This window comes from Stegodyphus dumicola, chromosome X1, assembly GCF_044657685.1.
Source record: "Stegodyphus dumicola isolate Sdum_Otavi_A_Nest chromosome X1, ASM4465768v1".
NCBI lineage: Eukaryota > Metazoa > Arthropoda > Arachnida > Araneae > Eresidae > Stegodyphus > Stegodyphus dumicola.
In genome coordinates, this window is record NC_140780.1 from 236,329,867 (window position 1) to 236,352,888 (window position 23,022).

Genomic DNA, 23,022 nt, shown 5'->3' on the forward strand with positions numbered 1-23,022 from the left:
AATTTATATTTATCATAGCAATTATTTTTATAATTCATATATTTTACCGTTTGGTTTAAGAAACAATTTACCTTTGACCTCTGAAGCATAAGAAGGAAAAAGAATTTACCTGAAATCTTTTACTTTATAGTTAATATTTAAAATGTTGAGTTCCTCACTCTTTTTGTACTAAAATTAACGTTGAGAAACCTAGTGAACTTGTTAGCTACTTATCGCTGAGCTCAAACAAATAAAGACGTAGACTCAAGAAGGGTTAACTACCCTTTTTTCACTCCACATAAGATGAACAGTTGGCGCCATTCTCAGGCTTACAACAAAGCCTTCACTCAGGCTTGAACTCAAAATAAGAACTAACTAAGAGACTTAGTCGAAGCTAACACAATTATCTAACGTAGTTAGCCCTGAATTTAAACTAGCCGGTGAATATCAAAAGGCACGTAAATACGGCCGAGCTTAACAGCTTCAAGAGAGTATGAGCCCGAAGGAAAACACGTGCTACTCGGAATTTCTAGCTTTCTCTGGCGAAGTAAGTTAAACATTCCTTAAATTAACGTTACTTCTAACTCATTTGCATTCAAAGCGAAGTTAAAAACTCATTCTGGTAGGTAGTTGTAAGTGGAAACAAGAATCGACAGGAAAATACATTGAAACTAAAATAACTGTTATAAAATTCAAATTTATCTTACAAAGAAATCATCAGTTTTTTTTAAAAAAATATATCTGTATATGAAAAGACATCTATTAGAATTTTGCTATGAAACTTGTAATGATCATACCTATATGCTTTTAATTTTGTTGCAGTTTCTTTCTTTCGTTCTTAAGAAAACGTGTGTTGCATGTATACGAATTCAGTGCCATTTAAATCTAGAAGTATAGGGTGACGAAGATGTTTATTAGCATTTACAATTACCTAGAAATTGGTATCCTTTATATAACTGTTGAGTTATACTAAGTTTTATTACCAATATTCAGCTAATTTGTATAACTATAACTGAACTGAAAGTAAGCCAAATATCTAATCTTGAATTTATAGATCATCTATCAGCTAACTTAAAATTCCTTTCGAAAGCTCTTCGCCTTCTTGTGAGGTATTTTTTAGAAGGAAAGTTCGTGAAGAAATTTATTGCTCAAACTAATGATTATTACAATGCAGTTCCTCATGACTATTATAATGCCGAAGCCTTTTTAGTTCCCGGAGCTTTAATCAGAATTTCTATATATCTTTTCAGAGCAAACATATTCACTATTGAGAATCATCACAATTGAACTTAGCAATATTTTAGATTCAATTTCGAATACCGAAAACTAAACACAAAGGAGAACGTGCCTGAATCATTACAAGAAAAACACCGTTGTCTTCAACACACAAAGTGCACATTGCCCAAATTTGTCGTCTGTCTGCAGTCCAGTTAAAGAAGACCTTTACAATAGACGCCGTTTAACGTGATCGTGATTAATGATACCATTCAGACACTGTTACCGAATTACCGAAGTCCCTCCCCTGTATATAAAATAAAACATGGGATAAACATGTAACATAAATAAAACATGTATATATAAAAACATGGGAAATACATCGATGATTTCTTTAATATGATTAAAATATTAAAGAAAAAAAAAAAAATCTGAAAGGTTTCAGATTTTAAATTACGTCCAAAGGGGCTTTTCTTTTAACGTTTTGTGTGTTACCTTTATTTATTAAATATCATGTTCTTTGGACTTAAACCATAAAACAGTGGTGTAGCGAGGGGGAGGGGGCAAGGGGGTGTAAGATGCCCCGGGCGCCGCTTGCTGAGGGGTGCCAAATGGTCTCCAAACAAGATTTTCATCATATCACTGTGTTTTTTCTGGGGGGGGTGCGCCCAAAAGGTATTTTGCCCCGGGCGCCAGTTATGCTTGCTACTCCACTGGCATAAAATTCAGTTCAACAGCAATGTCGCAAAATAATTTTAAAATAAGCGCGCTGGAGATAAAAAGGTTTCCCCCCCCCCACCCGTAGAGTGTTGTCATTGCTCGCTTTTAAATCGTTCAGTTTGTTAATCAAAAATTCGTTAAAGTTTTACAAAATATGAAATCGGATGATAAAACAAATTCCAAATTTCAAATTTGGGCTTTCAGATGCCCATATTCGCAGTGGGATTACGTCATTCAAAATTGGATGGCTCCAGGTACCGTTGTTATATCACAATGCGAAAAACATACATACATTTATGCAGATTCTTCATTATTTAACTTCTTCAAATATAATACAGGGCGATAGTATTTGGTGGCAACGATTTGAAAAGTGATACGCCGTTTATATGGTTCCGACGCAAAATCGCAAAACGAAAACAATAGTCCTACAGGGACAAAGCCCCTTTGGACTAATAAATTTTTTAAACTGAAGTAAAGTCGCCAGATAAGTTCAAAATTGATTATAAAAATTATTAAGTGACTGAAAATGTTGCCAACTAAGGGAGATTAAGCCGCCAGAAAACTTGGTTTCTATTTTAGTCGATCATTTGAAATTAGGCGGGGGGGAGACACCTTAGTTTGGCGTAGATTTTCAGTAACTCTATCGATTTTGAGGGAGATTCGGCACAAGCCCCTCTTCTTTGGAAGCAAAAAAAAAAAAAAAAAAAAGAAAGAAAGAAAGAAAATCCGCCATTCTCTTTAGTTTGCTTTTTTGTCTAATTTAACATTTTACATTGGCAAGTTTTCTTCCATTGAGGGTTTCCATCCAAATACACTCATGCCCATAAATTAAGGATAATTCGAAGCCACGCGGAAATCGAACTCTAAAATAAATGTATCATCTGTAAAATCATTACACACATCTTCAAGAATCATATGCAAATTTCAGAAAGTAACCAGATGACACCGATGGTACGTCACAATGACGAGAGTGATATATAAGGAATACAGGCAAAGAAGTAAAATTGTTCGCAGGCGCTTTATAAGCATTTCAGTGCAATAACCCAATAGTTATGACACAAAGGATGCATTTGGATGATTTTTGACGTGGTAGAATTATCGGCCGTCTGGAATGTGGACGTACCCAACTGGAAGTATCAGACGAACTTGGAGTTGCCCAGAGTGTCATCTCCAGGCTTTGGCAACGATTCCAAGATGATGGTAATGTGAGTAGACGTTACAGCACAGGTCGCCCCAGAGTTACAACGCCGAATGAGGACCGGTATTTGGCCGTTACTGCCAAAGGAAACAGGCGGAGCACAGCCTCAGACCTGTCTCGTCAGCTCTGTTTAGCCACTGGTATGACAATTTCAAGGCAGACCGTGTACAGACGCTTAGGGCAGATTGGTCTATATGCTCGTAGACCTGTCAGATGCGTTCCACTTTCTGCAACTCACTGTCGCCTGCGGTTAGCCTGGAGTAGAGAGCATGCATAGTGGACACCGCAACAGTGGGCTTGTGTGATGTTTTCCGACGAGTCCAGGTTTAGCTTGCAGTCTGATTCTCGCCTGACTTTCATATGGAGAACTCCAGGTACCCGTTACCACCAAGAAAACATCATTGAACGACACCGTTACTGTGGTGCAGGAGTGCTCGTTTGGGGTGGAATTATTCTGGGTTCCAGAACTTACCTGCATGTTCAAATTGGAACCATGACAAGCCAAATCTATCGGGACGTCATTCTGGAACAACATGTACGTTTGTTTCGGGGCGCCATGGGCGCACAATTTGTGTTTATGGATGACAACGCCCGTCCTCACCGTGCAAACATCGTAAGCGAATGTCTTCAATCGGAGGGTATCACCCGTATGGACTGGCCAGCATTCTCACCGGACTTAAATCCAGTACAGCACGTGTGAGACATGCTTGGCCGACGAGTTGCAGCCCGTCAACCTCCTCCTACATTCTACCGGAACTTTGGAGAGCATTGCTTTTTGAATGGTGTAATATAACCCAAGATCAGATCAATAATTTGATACTGAGCATGCTTAGGCGTCGTACGGACTGTATTGCATCGTCTGGGAGACATACAATGTATTAACAATCATACCAACCATGTAATATTGTTTTTTTTGTAAATAGGTGTTTTTGTAATTTGCTCCAGGGAGAAAAAATCGCTAATTCTTTAATAATATCAAACATATAGCTTTTTTTTTTTTTTTTTCTTTACCTTTTGTTTAAGTCAAATTTGTTTTGCTTCTAACTCTTCCTTTGCCTGATTTTGCATTATCCTTAATTTATGGACATGAGTGCATTAAGATTGGGTGTACTGCATAGGTCAAATAATTTCTAGAAACGTAATGAACAGTTCATTAAATTAATTTTTCCGTTAAAGACATTGTGAACAGTTCATAAGCAAACTTTTTCATTTTCCCAATTAAAATGCTGTTGAATCACTTATATATTCTAGTTATATTTAAAATATAAAATTCGTTGAAATCATTTGCTATTTTGAAGGATACTTTTTCTCGTCTTTTAATGCTATCATTCATTTAATTCAGTTAAGGAAATAGTCGTGGACAATGCATTATGCAACGTTCACTGTAATTTGAAACGAGTGAAATGGTATAGGACGATGGTCCGAAGATAGATTAGGTTTATTATGCTTCCTGGATGCCTTTTAATTTGATTATATCTACGCTGAAAGGGTGTGCTATTTGAGTCTCAGATTAATATTAATCACATATGCCTACTTCTGTTTCTACGCATAACGTAAATAAGTAATGATACACAAATTATAAATGAAATGCACCCACACATATTTATGTAGCTATAAATGCTTAATAAATGTTTAAATGTAAGAAATGATTTCATTCTCCGAGAATGAATGAATGTTTCCGCTATTTAATAAGTAACGTAAAATTGGCGCAATTACACTGTTTACAAATAGATGAAATATACTATATACACATGTAATTGTGTGCAAATAAATATTTCTTAAATAATGAAAATATGTATAAAACATGATTTCGCTCTCGGAGAATTGATGAAAAGTTAGCCATTTAAGATATACTGTAAGACTGACACCTATACAATATAGAAATAGATAAAAAAAAAAAAAGTCTTATATTACTGTATTCTTGCTTCAGAATCAAGATTATATTCTCTTTCTTTTAGAAACATTACATACCTGTAGTGCAAACTTTATAGAGTGGTCGATATTGCTGATGAAGGTTATCTCCTGGTATTAAATCGCCTAAACCTGTTGTTGTGAGAGAGATGAAACAGTAATAAATTGCATCTAAGTAGTTCCAGTCTTGCTCTATGTATGAGAAGATTCCAGCAGGGATAAGGAAGAAAAATGAAAAAACAACGAGCTAGAAAGAATAAAAAGAAATGCTATAAGATTTTAATTCATCTACAATACCGTACATTTACTCAGCGAATTCGGTAATGTGTTACTTAGGACTAAGCTAACCTGAAAGCATTGTGTACAGTACAACACTTGGCTGTGTACATTTGCCAAGTAATATATTGTGTAAATAAAATTAATTTAAAAAAAATGCAGTAGCCAGGAGCCGTTTGAAAAACTTTCAATAAAAGAGAAATGTATAATTAGATCATTAAATTTATATTTGCTCATTTTTGTATAGTTTCTTAACTCTTTATTTTGAAGTTAGAAACCACCAATGAATTTATTTCAATCGACTCATTTAGCGGTTAATTTCGTTAAAGCAACCCTACAATTTTTTTTTTTTTTTTTTTTTTTTTTTTTTTTTCCCCTTCTTGCGAGCTCAAATCCTATTCCTTGGAACATGATCTTGTTGTTCCAAATGGTTGGACCATGCATTTTTTAGGAATAGCCAAATCCATCTGTCTCATCATCATCCGAAAACGTCGTCCAGACTACACAAAAGAGAGCGACAGAATTACAGCCGGGGGAAAGAGGAAGCTCCGGAACCAGTTTTGACGAAAAACACCCCGGAAACAGATATGAGTGTCTTCTACAGCTCTTCCCCTATTATAAACTTTTCGAAAAGACGTCCAGCTGGACAGTATTTTAAGCTGTTATGAAATCATTCTAGAATTTAGCAAATTTTAACACTGTTCAAAGTTAATATTTAAAATGAAATAGTTAAAAACACTAACAGAAAAACACGTTACTAAGGAATTAGCAAGAATTTGAAAAAAAAAAAAAAAAAAACAGATAATTTTATTTTTTGATTGTTTATTTATTTTTATATAAGCAATCAGCTGTGAGTTCTTTGATTGCATCTACCATAAACAGCGTACTCATGTCAAATCCCAAGCATTGTCATCTCAATATATAAATTTTTATAGTGATGAAACACTTTTCATTTCCTCTTTGTTTCCAGTTTCCCCCTCCAAATGTTACATTATTAAATTAAACATCATATCACTTTAGTTTTCAAAATGATGCGCAGTGTTTAAAAACTCGGTGAAAGAAACGAGCACAGGAATAGTAAAATAAAAAGATTAAAAACGTAGGAAATCCTTTTTGGGACATAAGTATTCAATATTTGACATTCCTTAATGGCAATACGTTACGTATTGCTATTGGTTAGGTATTGTCGAATAATTATACTTCAGGTTATCATGCACATATTTTGGCCGAATTCAGATGTAAAGACATTGACGTCAACTGATTTTCTTCTTAGCAGAATCTTCACAATAGTAGATTGACCAAAAGAAAAGGGAAAAAAAAAACTCCCGTACAAGGCCGAACCAAATTTTGGTTCATTACTAAAATTTGGTCCGAATATCTTTCAAACTAATTTCTTTTCTGAATTTATATATATTCCAGAGCTTATACTATATTTATCATACTCCCTGAAAGTCTTTTAATTAATAGACATGTGTCTAGCATCCTCTGTGATTTACTAAGCATCCTGTATGGTCATGACAACGGAAGAGAATTTGGTTCATAAATAATATTACCAATTGAAGCACAGCGTAGAATCTCTAATTTCACAAAATAAGAGAGGCAAAGCAAAGCTAACACATCGTTATTAATTTTTCTATATGAAGAGGACTGTGCAATAAAAATTATAACCCCAGGTCAAACATTCAAGTAAGCGTTTTGTTGCGATGTTTTGAGGTGGCTAAAAGAAGATAGTCATCTCAAAACTTCTCAGAAATAAAAGGATCATAATTACCTGCTCACTAGGACAAGGCACTAAGATATATCGTCCTGAAGACGTAATGGTTTCTAGCGGAAACAATCCTTGCCGCCTCCTGTTTGCTGAATTGGCAACACTCTTCTGTTTCTTAGACTTAAGTTCAAATTGAAGAGTCTTTGTTTTTGATCCAGTTAAAGAGCATTCAAATCAAATCATAAACCGTGTAGGGAACTTAACTACGTAAACCTCTTTTGCTTTATGTACACCGTAAAGCGACTTATCACCTCGTCTTGGTCTTCCAGTGAAATAACACCGGACACAGAAGAAGGTTTAAAAGAAACCTTTCATTAATTCTTCAGTACAAAGAATTTACGCAGCTCGTGCAATAACAGAAGACGCCACAACTTAAACTGCTTGGACTAATAGAACACAAAAGTTAAAGTAAAACTTAAGTATTTAAAATAGGATGTTCACTGTGGTGAATATCCTGTTTTGCTGTGGTGAAGCTGTGGCTCAAGCCCTTAACTCACGTGAGGAAACACTACCAGGAGAGATTTAGCTAAGCGAAAAGTAAGAAAGAAGTAAATTTAGCTGGGTGAAAACAGCACTGAGCCGGTCAGCGATTGCTACTAAAAGCTCTTCCTCAACATCAAAAATTCCATTCTTATATACATGAGCTAATTTGCCTTTTGGTGGGATCCTACGATAATATAAGTGACAGTAAAAGTTAATAAGACAAATGGTTAACAAATGTAAACCTATACAACGAGCTAGATAAAATTCCGACTAAAAGCTTCCAGATTCAATTTGGTTGCAAGCGCTGTGACCTATGCATAAAAGCCGAAGAAGACTGCTTTGAAAGGGATGGAGAACAGATTTAATTTATGAAAGTTTTCAAAATTTGATTGGTCTTATCCGGTTTCTTTTTTTATCAACATTTAGTGTTACTTGTAATGAATGAAAAGAAACGTTGCCCGTAAACTCATAATGAATTAAAAGAAAGACCATGTAAATAGCATATTATGTCTCTAGAGACACAATACGGTATTTATATGCTGCACAACTGTAAGTTAAAAATTGTAGACGTGTGTGTACTCACCCCAATGCAGGTTAAGTGACCAATTCGAATGTGAAATGGTTGGTACAAATGGCCCAGTCTGGAATTCAGAAACTGAAGAAAAAGCGTTGTAGGAATAAGTAGCCTTTCTACATATGCCGTAAGTAGAATTAAAGTAAGTGGAATTCCAATGAGAGCATAAACGATACAAAAAATCTTGCCTCCTTCCGATAATGGAGCCACATGGCCGTAACCTAAAAGTAAAATGCATAATACATAAATGACATTTTCTCAATATAGCTAGATTAATAATTTCTCAATATAGCTAGATAAAAATAAAAGAAATAAAATAATGTTAGAATTTTCTCATATATTATATAACTTTTTTTTTTCTTTTATATTGCACCCGAAAGAATATAATATAAGAAAAATTATATTAAAAGCATATATAGTAGAACTTCCATTATTAACGGACATTTCAATTTAGCGAACATTCCCCATTAGTGAGCAGTTCATGACACCCCATGGAACCTTTAGTATCCGTTAAAGAGAAACGTTCAATTGTATATTAATTTGTCACATATTTTTACATTAAATTTTTTTCGAGATTTAATATTTAGTTTTCCTTAGCACATTCGATTATGTAACTTAAACAGTGTTGTATAAAAATCACTGAGATGAGAGGGCTTCAACAGTATTATGAGTTCTGTGACTTACTAGCTTTCAAAATATTATGTCTTAGTTGAAACGTCACATAATTCAAGTCAATAGCGATAGTAGTAAGTATAAATAGCGATAGTATAATAATACAGATAAAAAAGTAAAAGATTAAAACGTTGCTCTATGTGTGTGTGGGGGGGGCTGTATTGTTGAACAATCAAGCAGGACGAATTTCTAGAAGGGGGTAAGAACTATACAGGGTAAGGCTGGATTCTGACGAAATTTCTTCTGTCAGTTTCGTTTGTCTCTTTGTGTCGTCTTATGCGTTACGCTGCCAAGCCTAAAACAGGGCTTTCGTTGAAGAGGAAAATGACTAATTTTAGAACGGACACCTTGACAATAGATTAATCAGTGTAGATTTGCAAAGTTTACCAAAAAACCTTTTTGTGCTGAAAAGCATCATTTTGTGATAAAACATTAGCAAGAAATGCAGTACCGATAAAACGACACAACTTGTTTGCACCAATGTTTGCAGTAGAAACTACAATCAGTTTATGCATGATTTGTGTGCAATATTTTTGTATCGGACGGCATCCGATTTGAAAGTGAAAAATTCTATACTTAAAAAGAATTTAGGAAATTTATATGAAATGAGAAACTGCCCTTGCATCAGTGTAGATCCTGCTTACATTGGTGCAGTTAAGAATATCCGAAGAGCGGTTGGTGACAGCAATATTTTCATTTCCAATAGATGAAATAACTGATGCTGCGGGCAGATTGGTATGTAATATAATAATTGAGACAATGCATCCTAAACCATTGAAAAGTTTTCTGCTGACAGCAGATGTTATGAAACTCTTTTTGACTGATACAGCTTCATATATGAAAAAGGTAGGTAAGGCACAAATGTCTTGTTTAGCGAAATTTTGCGTTTGACATGCTGCACGGGATTTCAGAAACAGGTCGTGAATTGCTCCAGGATATTGAAAAACTTACTTCAAATGTAAAAAAACGAAAAAAAAAACTTTCTTAAATAACTTATACCGATGCCTCCAGGCCAGTTCTGAACATGTTCATGTCCAACTTGTTATTATTTTGAATATTTTGACAAAATCATGGAAGTCATCGGCTCTTTTGAGGAAGAGAATTTATGTTCCATTACAAGTACTCAAGAGTTATTCGGACAGGCATTCTGTAAAGAACAATCTTGCATTCATATTTTCACATTTCTCTCAGATGCCAGCATGAGTAGCTTCTTTGCAGGAACATAATCTGGAGCTGAAGTCTTCTATGCGTATGATATGATGTAAAACATGTCTAGTATTTCTGATGAAGAGAGTGTAGTTTTAAAGAAATATTGGGAGAAAGTCTTGTTAGTGAAAACCACAATTTTCAGATAATTAGCAGTATTTCTAAAGTTTTATACTGTCAAAGCATGGTTGATATTTGCTATGAGTCCCATGGTTGGATCACGTTTCAAATGTGCTCTTGCTACATCGATAGATACTGAATGATCATTGTCCTGTCTCAAACATATCTTCACGAGTAGATAACATAAGCTGTCGGTAGAAAATATAAAGAAAATACTTGTTACCTTTTGTAATCGAAAGTGAGCTTGGATATGGCAAAGCGCACAAGGACTATCTGCTTAAGGGGAGGGATGTTTTCGGGGACGATTTTCTAAGGGAAATTGGCTCTTATTCACGTTCCACATGGGAAAAGCACGAAGAACACCCATACAGTCAGCACTTTTTGCCTAGATTTGAACTTGAATCGAATTACATGTATTCAGCGGGCCTAACCATTCGGACCAATGACTAAGGCTGTTGGTCATTGGTCCACGGTTGGGTTACGGAGTACCTTTGATTAATTAAACAAGTACCTCCACATCATCATTAAGAAGGAATGAATTAAATCAGAGTAAGCAATGGCTAAATAAAACGAACATACGGGTTAATTAACCATTCGGTCATTGGAGGAACCAGAAGTGAACTATGTGTTGTATAGCAGAATTGCTTTCTCAGGGGCGAAAATAAGGAATACCTAATCTAAACCGCTTTTATTCTCGTTTGCCCTTATGTAGATTTTGTTTACGTTATTCATTAGCGTATTTTTCTGCGGAGTTTATTATTGAGTACTGAGAGTGATAGTTGCGCAGTAGAATTTGCGTGCCTAGAAGAACACTGGATCTAAGTGATATAAAATAAGGATTTAGTTAGTCTTTTCTAAGACTTAACAGGATAAAGCACACATCCCCCTCTCCTCTATTTTATGTAATCATTACATTTCTGTCGATAACTAAAAAAATTTTTTAAAATGACCAGCAATTCCTGTTCATATAGTATATATTTCTATGAACAACTCTAAGCAGTTAGAATTGAATTACTTTAGGTAAAAGTTTTGAGCGAAAAGTATAGTCTGTAAGAGGCTATAGATTCTGATAGATCTCTACTTAAAAATCAAACTGCTGGTGAATATATTCTAATAAAAACATAAAAAGAACACTTTTACTTAAATACAAATTAAACAGATACCGCGAATTTTCAGTTTATTATAAGGTTTTGTTTGTTTCACTCTTGGTGCTTGTCGCTATGGTCAGAAGTTTATAGTTTTTTTTAAACAAATCTCCCCCACCTTTTTTTTTTTTTTTTTTTTTTCAAAATTTGATATTGATTTTTGTTAAATATAATGTTGAGATAGTTTTTCGCTCATATTTTCGCTTAACGAACGAGCTAAAAAAATCTCAGGAATTTGGTTTGCGCCATCGAAGAGACGGGGGGGGGGGGGACTCTTTAAAATGAAATTTGTATGAAACTTCTAAACATAATTGTTAATTTTTTGACAAATTTTTGGAAATCACTGGATTTTTTCGACTATTTGATGTCTATGATTTTAAATTTAAATTTATTTTATTATTTTTCAATATTTAAACATCGGTTACAAAATTTTAAATTCACAGATTATAAAAGAAACTCTTTGCCTTCTAATAAAATAAGAATGATAAAATAAAATATTAAATGGGCGATTTTCTACATTTTAAAAAAATTTGTTGCAGTCTGAAGCAGAAAGGGAGAAAAATCTGTTCCATGGCCATCGCTTGGAAACAAACTTCCATTGTTATGATGTCATTACTTCACATAGTTCTTTATTGCTTGTCTATAGATTTCTTTACATTTACTATCCATTTTATTTTATTAATCTAAAAAATAACAGAGTTTAAGGATTGATCAGTGTTTAAGCATTGATTAGTCATTGCAGTGAAATCTAAAACGCTGTTTTAGAATTTTTCAGTTTCTTAAAAGGTTATACAAAATTTTTCAGCATTTCATTTCAAAAGTAGATTTTTCTTCTGATCGGTAATATTATATTTTTTATGGGATTTTAAAATCCTAACGTCCAAAAATGTATCCGTTACAAAGATTTAAAATTTTCAAACGTTATAAAACAAACTTTGCCCATTCTTTTAAAGCAAGAATGATAAAACTATTAATTCGATGCATTTTTAGAATTTCTTAAAACTAGCCACGTTTCTATAAGCTTTTTTTTTTACTAGCTTATGGTGTTTGTCGCTATGGTCAAAATTGGTCACCGAATGTTTGACGTATTTCGTAATAAACTATCCAGCTCAAATTATGTACACACACTTACTGTGGGGGATAATTCAATCTAGTGCAGTAATATGTTTTTCAAAATTTTATTTAGACATTGTAATTTAATATTAAGAGATCTTTTGCACATTTTTTTATTTAACAAACATTCTAAAATTTTCAGAATTTTACTGTTTGCACCACGAGACAGAGCGAAAAAGTAATCTTTTGTATGAAGTTAGAATTAAATTTGTAATATCATTTCTGACTTTTTGGCAAATTTTTAGAAATCGCTGACCGTTTTCGACCATTTGACGCAATAGAACCATTGGAACTAAAATAGTAGTTTTTCATTATTGAAAAACAGTTTTACGGCCAACAAAGTGTCATTTCATCCTTTTAGGATGAAAATGAAATAAGGTAGAACGTTTTTGTAAAATCATATAAATTTGTAGGTGAATTTTGAAGAGAAAATTATTTAATCTCTCCTTCTTGTTGTTACTACATGATAAATAATTTTTCTCCGTTTAGTCCTCTAATTATTTTATGAATTTTAAATAAAAGCTTGTTTTATAAAATCTTTTACCCCTTATTGTATTTTTCTCGTTCTGTCAAGAAACAAATCTGATGTGTACACCACATGACTTCCTTGTACGGAATATTAAATTATACGCAGTTTTTTTATGCATTTCATTTGAAATTATTTCCTCGACTTTCATTAAAGATATATTTCTCATTCAATTACTTCAGTTCTCACTTCGCGGCAAGGCAAAAATACATAAAAACTCAAAATATCTTCATAAAAAACTGAAAGATATAGAAAAATATAAAACATCAAATACAGTTAAAACAATAATATAAAACATCAAATACAGTTTTGTGTTACAATTAAAATTACATTTTCTACGAAAAAACAAGCAATTCGGCTAGCAGGGAAGAAGGAAGACTTTTTGGTGCACAAAACTAAAAGTTTCGTTTTGGTCCCACTCGGCAAAAAGACACTGAAGGTGCAGAAAGACTGAATTGACTATTCTGCTAAGTTTCAAATGTAAACAAATATGGCTGCTATGGTTAAAAAAAAAAAAAAATAGGCTTAGCACGTTATGGGTATCCATAACCAGACGCACACATAGGAAATATTCATTATTTTCTAGTTGTAAATTCAAACTGTATTTCATTTAAGTACTTTGAATGTGAAAGCTTCTCTGATCTGAAGAACTTAGCCAAAATGATCTGCATTTTATTTCATATACTGGGGCAGATTGTTTGGATATTAAAAAACACAAGAGAGATGTATGTTTAAAACGAAGGATTCCTTCCAGCAGACTTCCCAAGGAAACCTGTCTCGTTTTTACATAACCCGTGGGGAAAACCCGAAAAAAAACCCTGAAGTTAGAGTGCTGTCCTGGATTCGAACTTAGGTAGGCTTACCAAAGCTCAGCGGCCACCAACAGGAAGAAAAAATCGAGGAGATTAGTACTAACACAAATTTTTATAATCGGTAAATTTCAATGTTAGTTTAGCGTTAATTTTAAACGAAAATGTTCACTACTATTTGATGTAAACGATTACTAATTATTCAAGCTGCTCTTTGAGAATCAGTATTCAACAAAGCGTTTTCTGAAGATTTTAAAGTTTGAATTCGAGCGAACGGGCTGGCTGCAGTGGGCGCCTTCGTGATTTTCCCCACGTGTAACATAATATGAGCCAGTTTTCTTTAAAAAAAATCCTTCGCGAAGTGAATGAGGGTTATATGCCGACTATGCCCTGGTTAACAAATAACTCTGATGTAGCTTAAAATTAAGCAATGTTTCAAACGAAAAATAACCGAATGATTTTTCTTCCTCCAAAAATATTACTCTTTTCAATCAATTCTTGTCTGAATCATGATCTTTAAAATTTATTGAGATGAAATTCTTTTTGAAAATTATATTTGTACATTTTCAAGCGTGATACAACTTTGTGTGTGTGTTCTTTAATTCCTATCAAGGTATACTAATAAGAATGTTAAAATAATTTTGAAAAAATATAAAAGTCTTACCTATCGTGGTAATGACCGTACTAGAGAAGAATATCGATTGACCAAAGCTCCAGTTCGGTTCCATGGTAACATTTCCAACAGCAGATACACCTCTGTTGTTTGCAGCAATTATTTCTTTAATGAAGTCCTCGAGAGCAGCATCTGAAAAAGTTTAAACACTAAGAAAGACGTGTAAAGCTAATGTTTAACATTCACATGATGCAAAATGTTTCATAAATTATTCTCTAGTGTAGTCCTTAATTAAAATGTTTCGATATGTAAAACTGAATTTCTCTAATTACTTTGAAAGAAATGTAGATATCCTGTGAGGATAAAATTATAAATTTTTGTCTTGGATATGTATAAAAAAATTTCCCCCTTTTTTTAACAAAGCTTAATGAGAAGGAGAGTTTTCTTGTATATACAGTAAGACCCCGCTTAACGCGGGGTATACGTTCCATCAAAGTAGAGCGTAATATGAAACAGCTTTAAACGAGTTTATCTCATCATGTAAATAATGGGATTAGGGGAAGATGGGGAGAAAATTGGTCAGGTATTTTACCATTAAATTTATTAATTATGTTTTTATAACAATAAAACAAAAATGTATTTCTTACAAATGTAGAAACATAATAAACGAATATACATATAAAAATAAATAAAATTCTAAATCAGTATGTTTACATTTCAAATCATTCAGTCTCTTTTGTATTTCCCATTTTCTGCCTTTTTATCAAGAAGGTATCTAATGTAATTTGCGTTTCCCTTTTGCGCTGTATCAGAAGTTGTTGGTAAGTGGATAAGGCATTCATAACACCCCATCTTACCTTTGAACTCCTGTCAAAATTTGGGTCATTTTCAATAAATTGGTCCATGATTTCTGTTATAGTGGTCAAACTGGTTTTTTTAGAAACGCTGTCGAAAGTTCTTTTTGCTCTTCTTCAGAAACACAACTTTCAATATTGTGTTCTTCTTGGCCCGCTATTTCCTTCCTCGCTCAAGGTCATCATTAGAAAGACATGCTGCTGTTTTCTTGCACTATTTCTTCGACATCTTCCACATTTACTTCATCTAAACCTATTTGTTTCGCTAATTCCACTATTTCATTCATATCGACAGAGTGTCCAGTGTCACCGCCCTTGCTTAGATCTAGCCAAATGTTCTTCCACACCCCTTTCAAACATTTTTCTGTTACCTCATTCCCAGAAAGATTTATGTTTTCTACAGCATTCATGATAGTGTAGCTTTTCCAAAACTTTCTCGCGGCCGAGCGGTAAAGTCGCTGAACATTGGTAGTTCGGTCCGAAGTTCGAATCCCGCGAACGGGCTGGCTGCATGGGTGTTTTCGTGGTTTTCCCCATGTGTAACGTGTATACGAGCCAGTTTCCCTTAGAAAGTCCTCCACGAAGGCATCCCTCCCCTTAGGCAGATAGCCCTAGTGTGCTTTGCCATAATTAAATACACACCAACACCAAAACTATCTCATTGATTGTTTCTCTTCTCTGTCTATTTTTTCAAACATCTGTCTAAATATTCGTCACGGGTAATAAGCCTTAAAATTTGAAGATTTATGTTTTCTGCAGCATTCATGATATTGTAGTTCTTCCAAAACTTTCTCATTGATTGTTTCTCTTCTCTGTCTATTTTTTCAAACATCTGTCTAAATATTCGTCACAGGTAATAAGCCTTAAAATTTGAAGATTTATGTTTTCTGCAGCATTCATGATATTGTAGTTCTTCCAAAACTTTCTCATTGATTGTTTCTCTTCTCTGTCTATTTTTTCAAACATCTGTCTAAATATTCGTCACAGGTAATAAGCCTTAAAATTTGATATTAACGCCTTGATCCATTAGTTGGATTAAGGCAGTCGTGTTAGGCGGCATGAAAACCACTTCGACTGGAATTCATGTTATTAAGTCAGATGAATTCGTTGAGTGGCTTGGAGCATTATTAATTAAAAGTAGTGCTCTTGATTCAAGTTTTTTAATTTCGCAATAGCGTTTAACAGACGGGCAAAAATATTCAGTGAACCAATTCTGGAAAATGATCGTAGTTATCTATGATTTTTTATTAGACTCCAAAATTACAGGTAAAGTTGATTTGGATATTCCTTTCATCACTTTTGGGTTTTTCGAATGGTAAACATGTAGTAGTTTTAATTTGAAATCTCCGCTTGCATTACCACCCAGTAGAAGTGTTAAGCGATTTTTTGCAGCTTTAAATCCTGGTGCGCGTTTTTCTTCACGGGATAGAAATGTTCGTTTTGGCATTCTTTTCCAAAATAGACCTGTTTCATCAAAATTAAAAACCAATTCTGGAGGATAGTTTCCTCGCTCAATTATTGTTTTTAATGTCGCTGGGAATTCAGCCGCCGGTTTCGTATCACCACTTGCTGCTTCTCCTGTAATCTGTACGTTATGAAGATTATTTCGATGCTTAAATCTATTAAACCATCCTCGACTTGCAAGAAAGTTTCATTTGTATCACTTGCCTCAACCTGAATGTAATTAAAAAGTCTTCTTGCTTTTTCCATTATAATAGATTGGCTTAATGGCATATTGCGTTAAATTTCGTCGTCAATCTATATAGAAAGTCGTTTTTCCATTTCCTCTATTTTATTATTTCTAGAACGGATAATTCTAGTTGCAGAGCTTGTCGTAGTTGCATTTGCCGATGACAGTATTTTTTCTTTATTTTTAAGAATAGTCTTTATTGTTGAAGTTGCCAAATTCAATGCAGCACCAATTTGAGATTGACGTCCACCAGTATCTAGCCTTCTAAACACCTGCATTTTAGTTTCTAGTGAAATTCTTTTTCTTGTTGCTTTATTTTCGTTATTTTTATTATCATCCATGATAAAAACTAAAAATCATAATATTTGTCACTATATCAATAGTTATATAAATTTATACTCACAATAACTTCAAGCGGTAAAAAATACGTTCGTATAACACCGCAGGAAAGAAGAAACACAGATAAATGCTTCGGATATTGGAAAGCCTAACGCTGCTTGCAATTTCGGGGAATCCCACAATTCAAATAAAAGAGCGTTAAACCGAAACAGCGCTAAACGAAACAGCGTTAAGCGGGGTCTTACTGTATATCGCAAAAGCTTCCTTCCCACCCTATGTTAATAATATTATGCATTGGCTTGAATTCCTTCAGAAAATGCAGTTAATTGAGTATTTTAGGTGGCTTTTCCTGTCAATGTAGAACTATGGCTACATTTTTATGCGCGTTTCTTTAAAGAGCTTTGAATTTCAGTGAAGTCACTTCATTTCAAATGATGTTTGGCAAGACGAAGTTGGGCGAAACAACAGCTCATCAAGTGTCATTCTCAAGTACTTTTAAACTCAGTAGTTACGTCCATTAATCATGTTGCAGCCCCGCGCCATCACCCAACAATACAACATACATACGTTTATTGTATAATTTCCTGCTGGCATGTTGTGTATCTTTCATGCCAGATAAAACGATGCCTGACGTCTGGAATACCGGTTGAAGACTGAATTGACTCCATCGATGAACAAGATATTGGACCATTTTAATGCATCTGTTTCTGTGGATCTGCAGCAAAGCAAACACCTTCTACAGGATGGGCGAAAGGTCCTTATGTGAAAATTAATTGATTTTGCATAACTTACCTCCTATGGGTCCTAAGCTTCTATACAAGTTATTCCATGTTCGTAGAAGAGGGTTATTTGTCCTACATCCGATTGCTGTTCCGAAACAGCATATCACGAGTGAATATTGTACATTATTATAGCGTAGAGAGATATTTTGTCCACTCTGTTCGATGATCTTTGAATTACGCAAATCGATATGGAAGTCAAATATCGAGTAAGAGCTTGGCGGTATAGATTCTTATGCAACAGTACAGGCGGCTTGCAAGTTGGTTAGTCCAGTAGCATCGACTGCATTTAATTATCACAGATAATTTTCGGTTTTCTTTTACAGTCGTAGATACAATGAGACCTCCTGCAGTGCGTCTAGAACATATTTCAGTTACCTGGAACGCTGTCCAAACTTGTGGACAGCATTTTAAGGGATTCCGAAATCCAGTCTCTCAGATGACGCATTTCAGTAGTCGAAAATTTCACGTTTATATATTCATTCTTTCACGTTCAGAATTATTGACAAACGAACTTCGTTAGTGCTAATTTCCTTTTCATCTACTTTTGAATAACCACGTGTCCTCTAAATTGCAAGAATCAGAAACTTGCATATACTTGATTTTCAACTTTGTATATTTTAATTATTCAAATCAGAAAAAAATTCGGTAGACTCTGCGGTGATGACTTTGCTTAAAAATGTTCATAATTAACTTCTGGACACGGATGTACTTTTCCTCTTTTATTTATTTATTATTTATTTTGTCATAATCCTTTTTTTAAATACGAGTTACATATTTATGTATATTGAAACATATTTCAGAATAACTCCCTTTGATGTGTAAAACTTTTTATGTCATGGTCAACTTTATTTTTATTAGTATTAAATACTGCATTCTTTAGTAGCGACCAGAATATTTACGGATGTTCTACTCTTCTCGTTTACTCCAAGAAACCTACGATAAATGAAGAGAGAGATTGTAATAGCTAAAGAATAGATGTAAGGTTTTGGTTGCTTGCTAGCTAATGCTTTTTTCATGACAGTCTAGCGGGAAACTATTAGCAGCTATGAGAATAAAAATGTTTTCGGCTTCACAATAATAATAATAATATTAATACAATGCAGGTTTTTCACTTTTGGAAGGTATTTTGTAATTTTTTGTCAAGATGAATCTTGTGAATGTAATTTCTTTCACATTATAATTTTTTATCTTCATACATATTAAGCTCTTGCGCGTGCCTTAAATTCTTTTTTATATTAAATGGTATGGAGAATACTAGAGTTTGCTTTATGCTTTTCATTTGCAAGAGAACTGTTATTTTTCAATTTCCCACATCATTTTTCTAACTTAATTGCAGAACTTAATGTAAAATAGGTAGATAAACAACCTTAAACTAGCGTATGTTTTAAGCTCTAGGTAGGACCTGAGCTAGTTCATTTGCCTAGTTTTATATTTTATCTTTACGTGTTTCTCTCTATAAATAATTCAGTGATAATATTGGTTCGTTTGACGACATTTATAAATTTGCAATTTTTATTTATTTACGCTAATGAGAGAAAATAGATTAATATCTACATACAACACCCGCATTCCTGACATGCTTTTTTTTCAAGTTTTTCTGATATTTGTAGACTATATAATTCATGTTCTAATTTTTCGAATTGTTCTAAATCTCCAAAAAAAAATTATTCAACGTTTTTATCGCAAAACATGCATGTGTGCGCAAAATCAGTTAATTCAGTGCCTCATTTTCAATGCATTGACTTAGGCATCGTGAGGCTCGAGCGCTTTCTAAAACGTACTGGCGAATTATAAACTGATTTTTACTTCCTTGTACGAAGTAAAGGAAGTAAAGAAAGTACTGAAAATCGTGAAAAATTTCGGGTAACGCATTTCAACAGAAATATACATTTTGACCGTTCGCAAATCTATATGGACGATTTTTTGCGTAAGATCTAAGTACGGAAAGCTGCCCTGCAAGTATAGTAGTTAGTGACATTAACTGCAGTACCGTTGGGCCCGGGTTCGAATCCCGTACAAGGAATGGATGTTTATACGCGTATAGTGTCCGCGCGGCATGGATGGACTCAAAATACATGGCCAGCCGAAAATCCTCTCCAGAGGTTGACGGTAGGGGAGAAGGGTCGAGAAATCCTTGGACCGTCCCCCCCCCGAGTGTTCTTTCCCAAACTTTGGGCGGAAAGCTAGGTCCAGCAGTACCTCAATTATCTGTGGTACAACAGAGATGTTAGCCTAGCTTCTACTGTACCTGTACGTACGGACAAAATAGCCGTCCAGCCGGTATAGTGGTTAGCGTCGCTGATTGCCATGCCGAAGGGCCCGGGTTCGAATCCCAGAGAAGCCATGAATGTAAATGCATACTGTCCGTGCAGTATGAGGGCACTCTAAATATGCGGCGAGCCGAAAAATCTCCCGAGAGGTTGATGGTGGGGAAAGAGGGGTGAAAGACCCTCGGACCCGTCCCCCCCCCTCCGGGGTGCTGTTCGTCAAATTTGGTGGCGGAACTGAGCTAAATCGCACTGTCACCTGTAAGGTGCTCAAAGCTGTTGCCAACGGCTGGGGTAAACTTGCGTTCCTTGCCAAGAGGAATTTTGTGGGTTTGGGCTGATTATGTAACAGTCAAGTGAGCATTAGCAACTACAACACCAATAACGGAGAAAATAAAGGACTCCTTTTTCCAAAACGGATTGTAAAAGAGATTTAAAATGGATTCAGAAGGGATTTTTTTTGTGATATCTGTACGTATGTTTGTATATACCTTGCATAACTCAAAAACGATTAGTCGTAGAACGTCGAAATTTTGTTTATGGGACTGCTATAACATCTAGTTGTGCTCCTTTCTTTTTTATTGCAATCGACATTACCAAACGTGTGTAAATTCTTTTACTTTTTTTGGTCTATATATATATATGTATACATAATGTAAGAAAGGCATATTAACTAAACTAAAAAGGACCTGTGAGGTCAAGAATTTTGCGCATTGAGCTGCAAAATTTGAAATAAAATTAAAAAGTAAATACTTCAAGCTATAGCTTATGAGCTAAAGTGATACTTTGTTCCTTTGCAAAAAAAGTATAAACACAAAGTAAAGATTCAATTGTAATGCAAAATGTAAAAACATAATATGTATGAAATATATATGTATACATAATCAACTTCTTCCCCTTACCCAACCTATATCGCAATCGTTGGTCGTAGTCATATATTTTCAATTACAGAAGGGTTTTAAATGACGAACATATTCATGAGTAGGTAGAATACGTTGGTTTGGAGCCATGAGGCTCTGAGGCTCACGGAGGGGAGGGATCTGCTGAGGAGCACATTAGGTTGTTACGTCAGCAACCATGTGGTTTAAGCATGAGCACGTTGCATCCTGTTCGTGACGTCATCCCGGATTGCCCACAGCCAACTCTGGATTGCCACATGCACATGCTTCATCCTGTTTGTGTTGTAATCCGGTTTCATGTACACGTTTATCTATTGACGATAGTGCTCGCGCTGCTCTGATGTCATACCAAATCAGCAACGTGATTGCAACATGGAGACACATGCTTCGTCCTGTTTGTGTTGTAATCCGGTTTCATGTACACGTTTATCTATTGACGATAGTGCTCGAGCTGCTCTGATGTCATACCGAATCAGCAACGTGATTGCAACATGGAGACACATGCTAGAAGTCTTTAGTGCATTCTTTTCAGTTCAGTAACGGCCGCTAGAGGGGAATAGTTTCACTCACGGCGCTTTCTGATTGGTTCTCGTGGATCCTGACCAAGACCTATAGAGAAAGACGCTGAGCCATTTTTTCATTATCTTCTACTTCTCATGGACTTTTGAATTGCAGCATTCTACATGTATCTTGCTCACCAGCACGACGGCTTTCTGGCCTGCAGCTATTAGTTTTTACATCCTTAAATTTCTCATAATTTAAACTTTGAAATTTTAATTATTTTCTTATTTTTATTAGCTTAATTTTTCATCTTAAATTACTTTCAGCTTTATCAAAATTAGTTTTTTCATAGTATCGTTCGAGGTTAATACTCAGGTTATTTTTTAATGAAAATCGAAACGTCTAATTTATTCTACAAGGGGTAGGTCTTCTGCCGAGATACTCTGGTGTTCATACCCCGTTCCACTTGAGGTTTCCTTTCACTATTTCTGTTCGTGCTGTATGCTTCGATCCTACTTTCGCGCTTCCTGTTTGAACTAAGACGTGTTATTCGAGGTAAGTAATTATTTTTTTATCATAGAACATTTTCATGTTTATACTCATGTATTCGATGTTAATATTTAGTTCAGTACGAAAATCGTACATTTGTTGCATTGAACTACTCGTATAACACAGTATATTTAAAATTAGGAACGTAGAAACCTTTAGTTTAGCGTCGATTTTATTTGCAGACAGAGGTTACGTTTACGGGTTTGCTTTGGCTCATAGAGGCTCGAATAATCAGAATTCTGTTGCATAGATATACATTTTTTTTATCTTCATGAAATTTTAAGACCTGGTATACTGTATTTTTGGAAGGCTACGTAGCAGGTGAAACTGTTATCGTGAATTATACGAAATCATAAAAAAAAGTTTTGTGCTGTGCAACATATCATAAAGCAATGTACTAAAATATCTGAAAGTTCTCGTGAATTTTTTTCTTAATTAAAATAAATAATTATAGTTTCAAAGTACTTTCTGTGATGGCTTGAAAAAAAATTACTTTTGCCAGAATGCAGACGAACACTTTAAAGAACCTAGCCCTACCACCGACGTAGACAAACCGGCAATTAATATATACGGTCGTAAAATAGCAAGCTTTAGATATCAGCGAAATAACGTGGTCAAAAAGCAGAACACGCTCTGCCTGAAGTAGCTCAAACGCCAGCTTAAAGAGTATCTTTCTACCTTACTTTGCATAACGCGCAGAAGTGAGATATCATTCTGGCAGGAAATGGAAATGAGAGAAAATAGAAAAGGTAAAATAACTATATGAAACTGGTTAGTTTAAAACTCAGCAAGTTCTTACAATACAAATAAAAA

At 34.6% G+C, this 23,022-nt stretch overlaps 2 protein-coding genes across 2 annotated transcripts in view; one reads left to right on the forward strand and one right to left on the reverse strand.

The window, feature by feature from the left end:
* Window positions 1-23,022, reverse strand: part of LOC118199728 (potassium channel subfamily K member 1-like) — a 124,635-nt gene that overhangs the window by 13,077 nt on the left and 88,536 nt on the right. The window contains exons 2-4 of the mRNA XM_085807184.1: window positions 14,380-14,520; window positions 8,134-8,345; window positions 5,084-5,270 (exon numbers count right to left, since the gene is read on the reverse strand). Coding sequence (XP_085663310.1) covers window positions 5,084-5,270; window positions 8,134-8,345; window positions 14,380-14,520 — 540 coding nt within the window. The remainder of the gene's footprint in view (window positions 1-5,083; window positions 5,271-8,133; window positions 8,346-14,379; window positions 14,521-23,022) is intronic.
* Window positions 21,785-23,022, forward strand: part of LOC118204545 (uncharacterized) — a 29,373-nt gene continuing 28,135 nt past the window's right edge. Inside the window, exon 1 of the mRNA XM_085807185.1 lies at window positions 21,785-22,215. The gene's annotated coding sequence lies outside the window, so the exon portion shown is untranslated. The remainder of the gene's footprint in view (window positions 22,216-23,022) is intronic.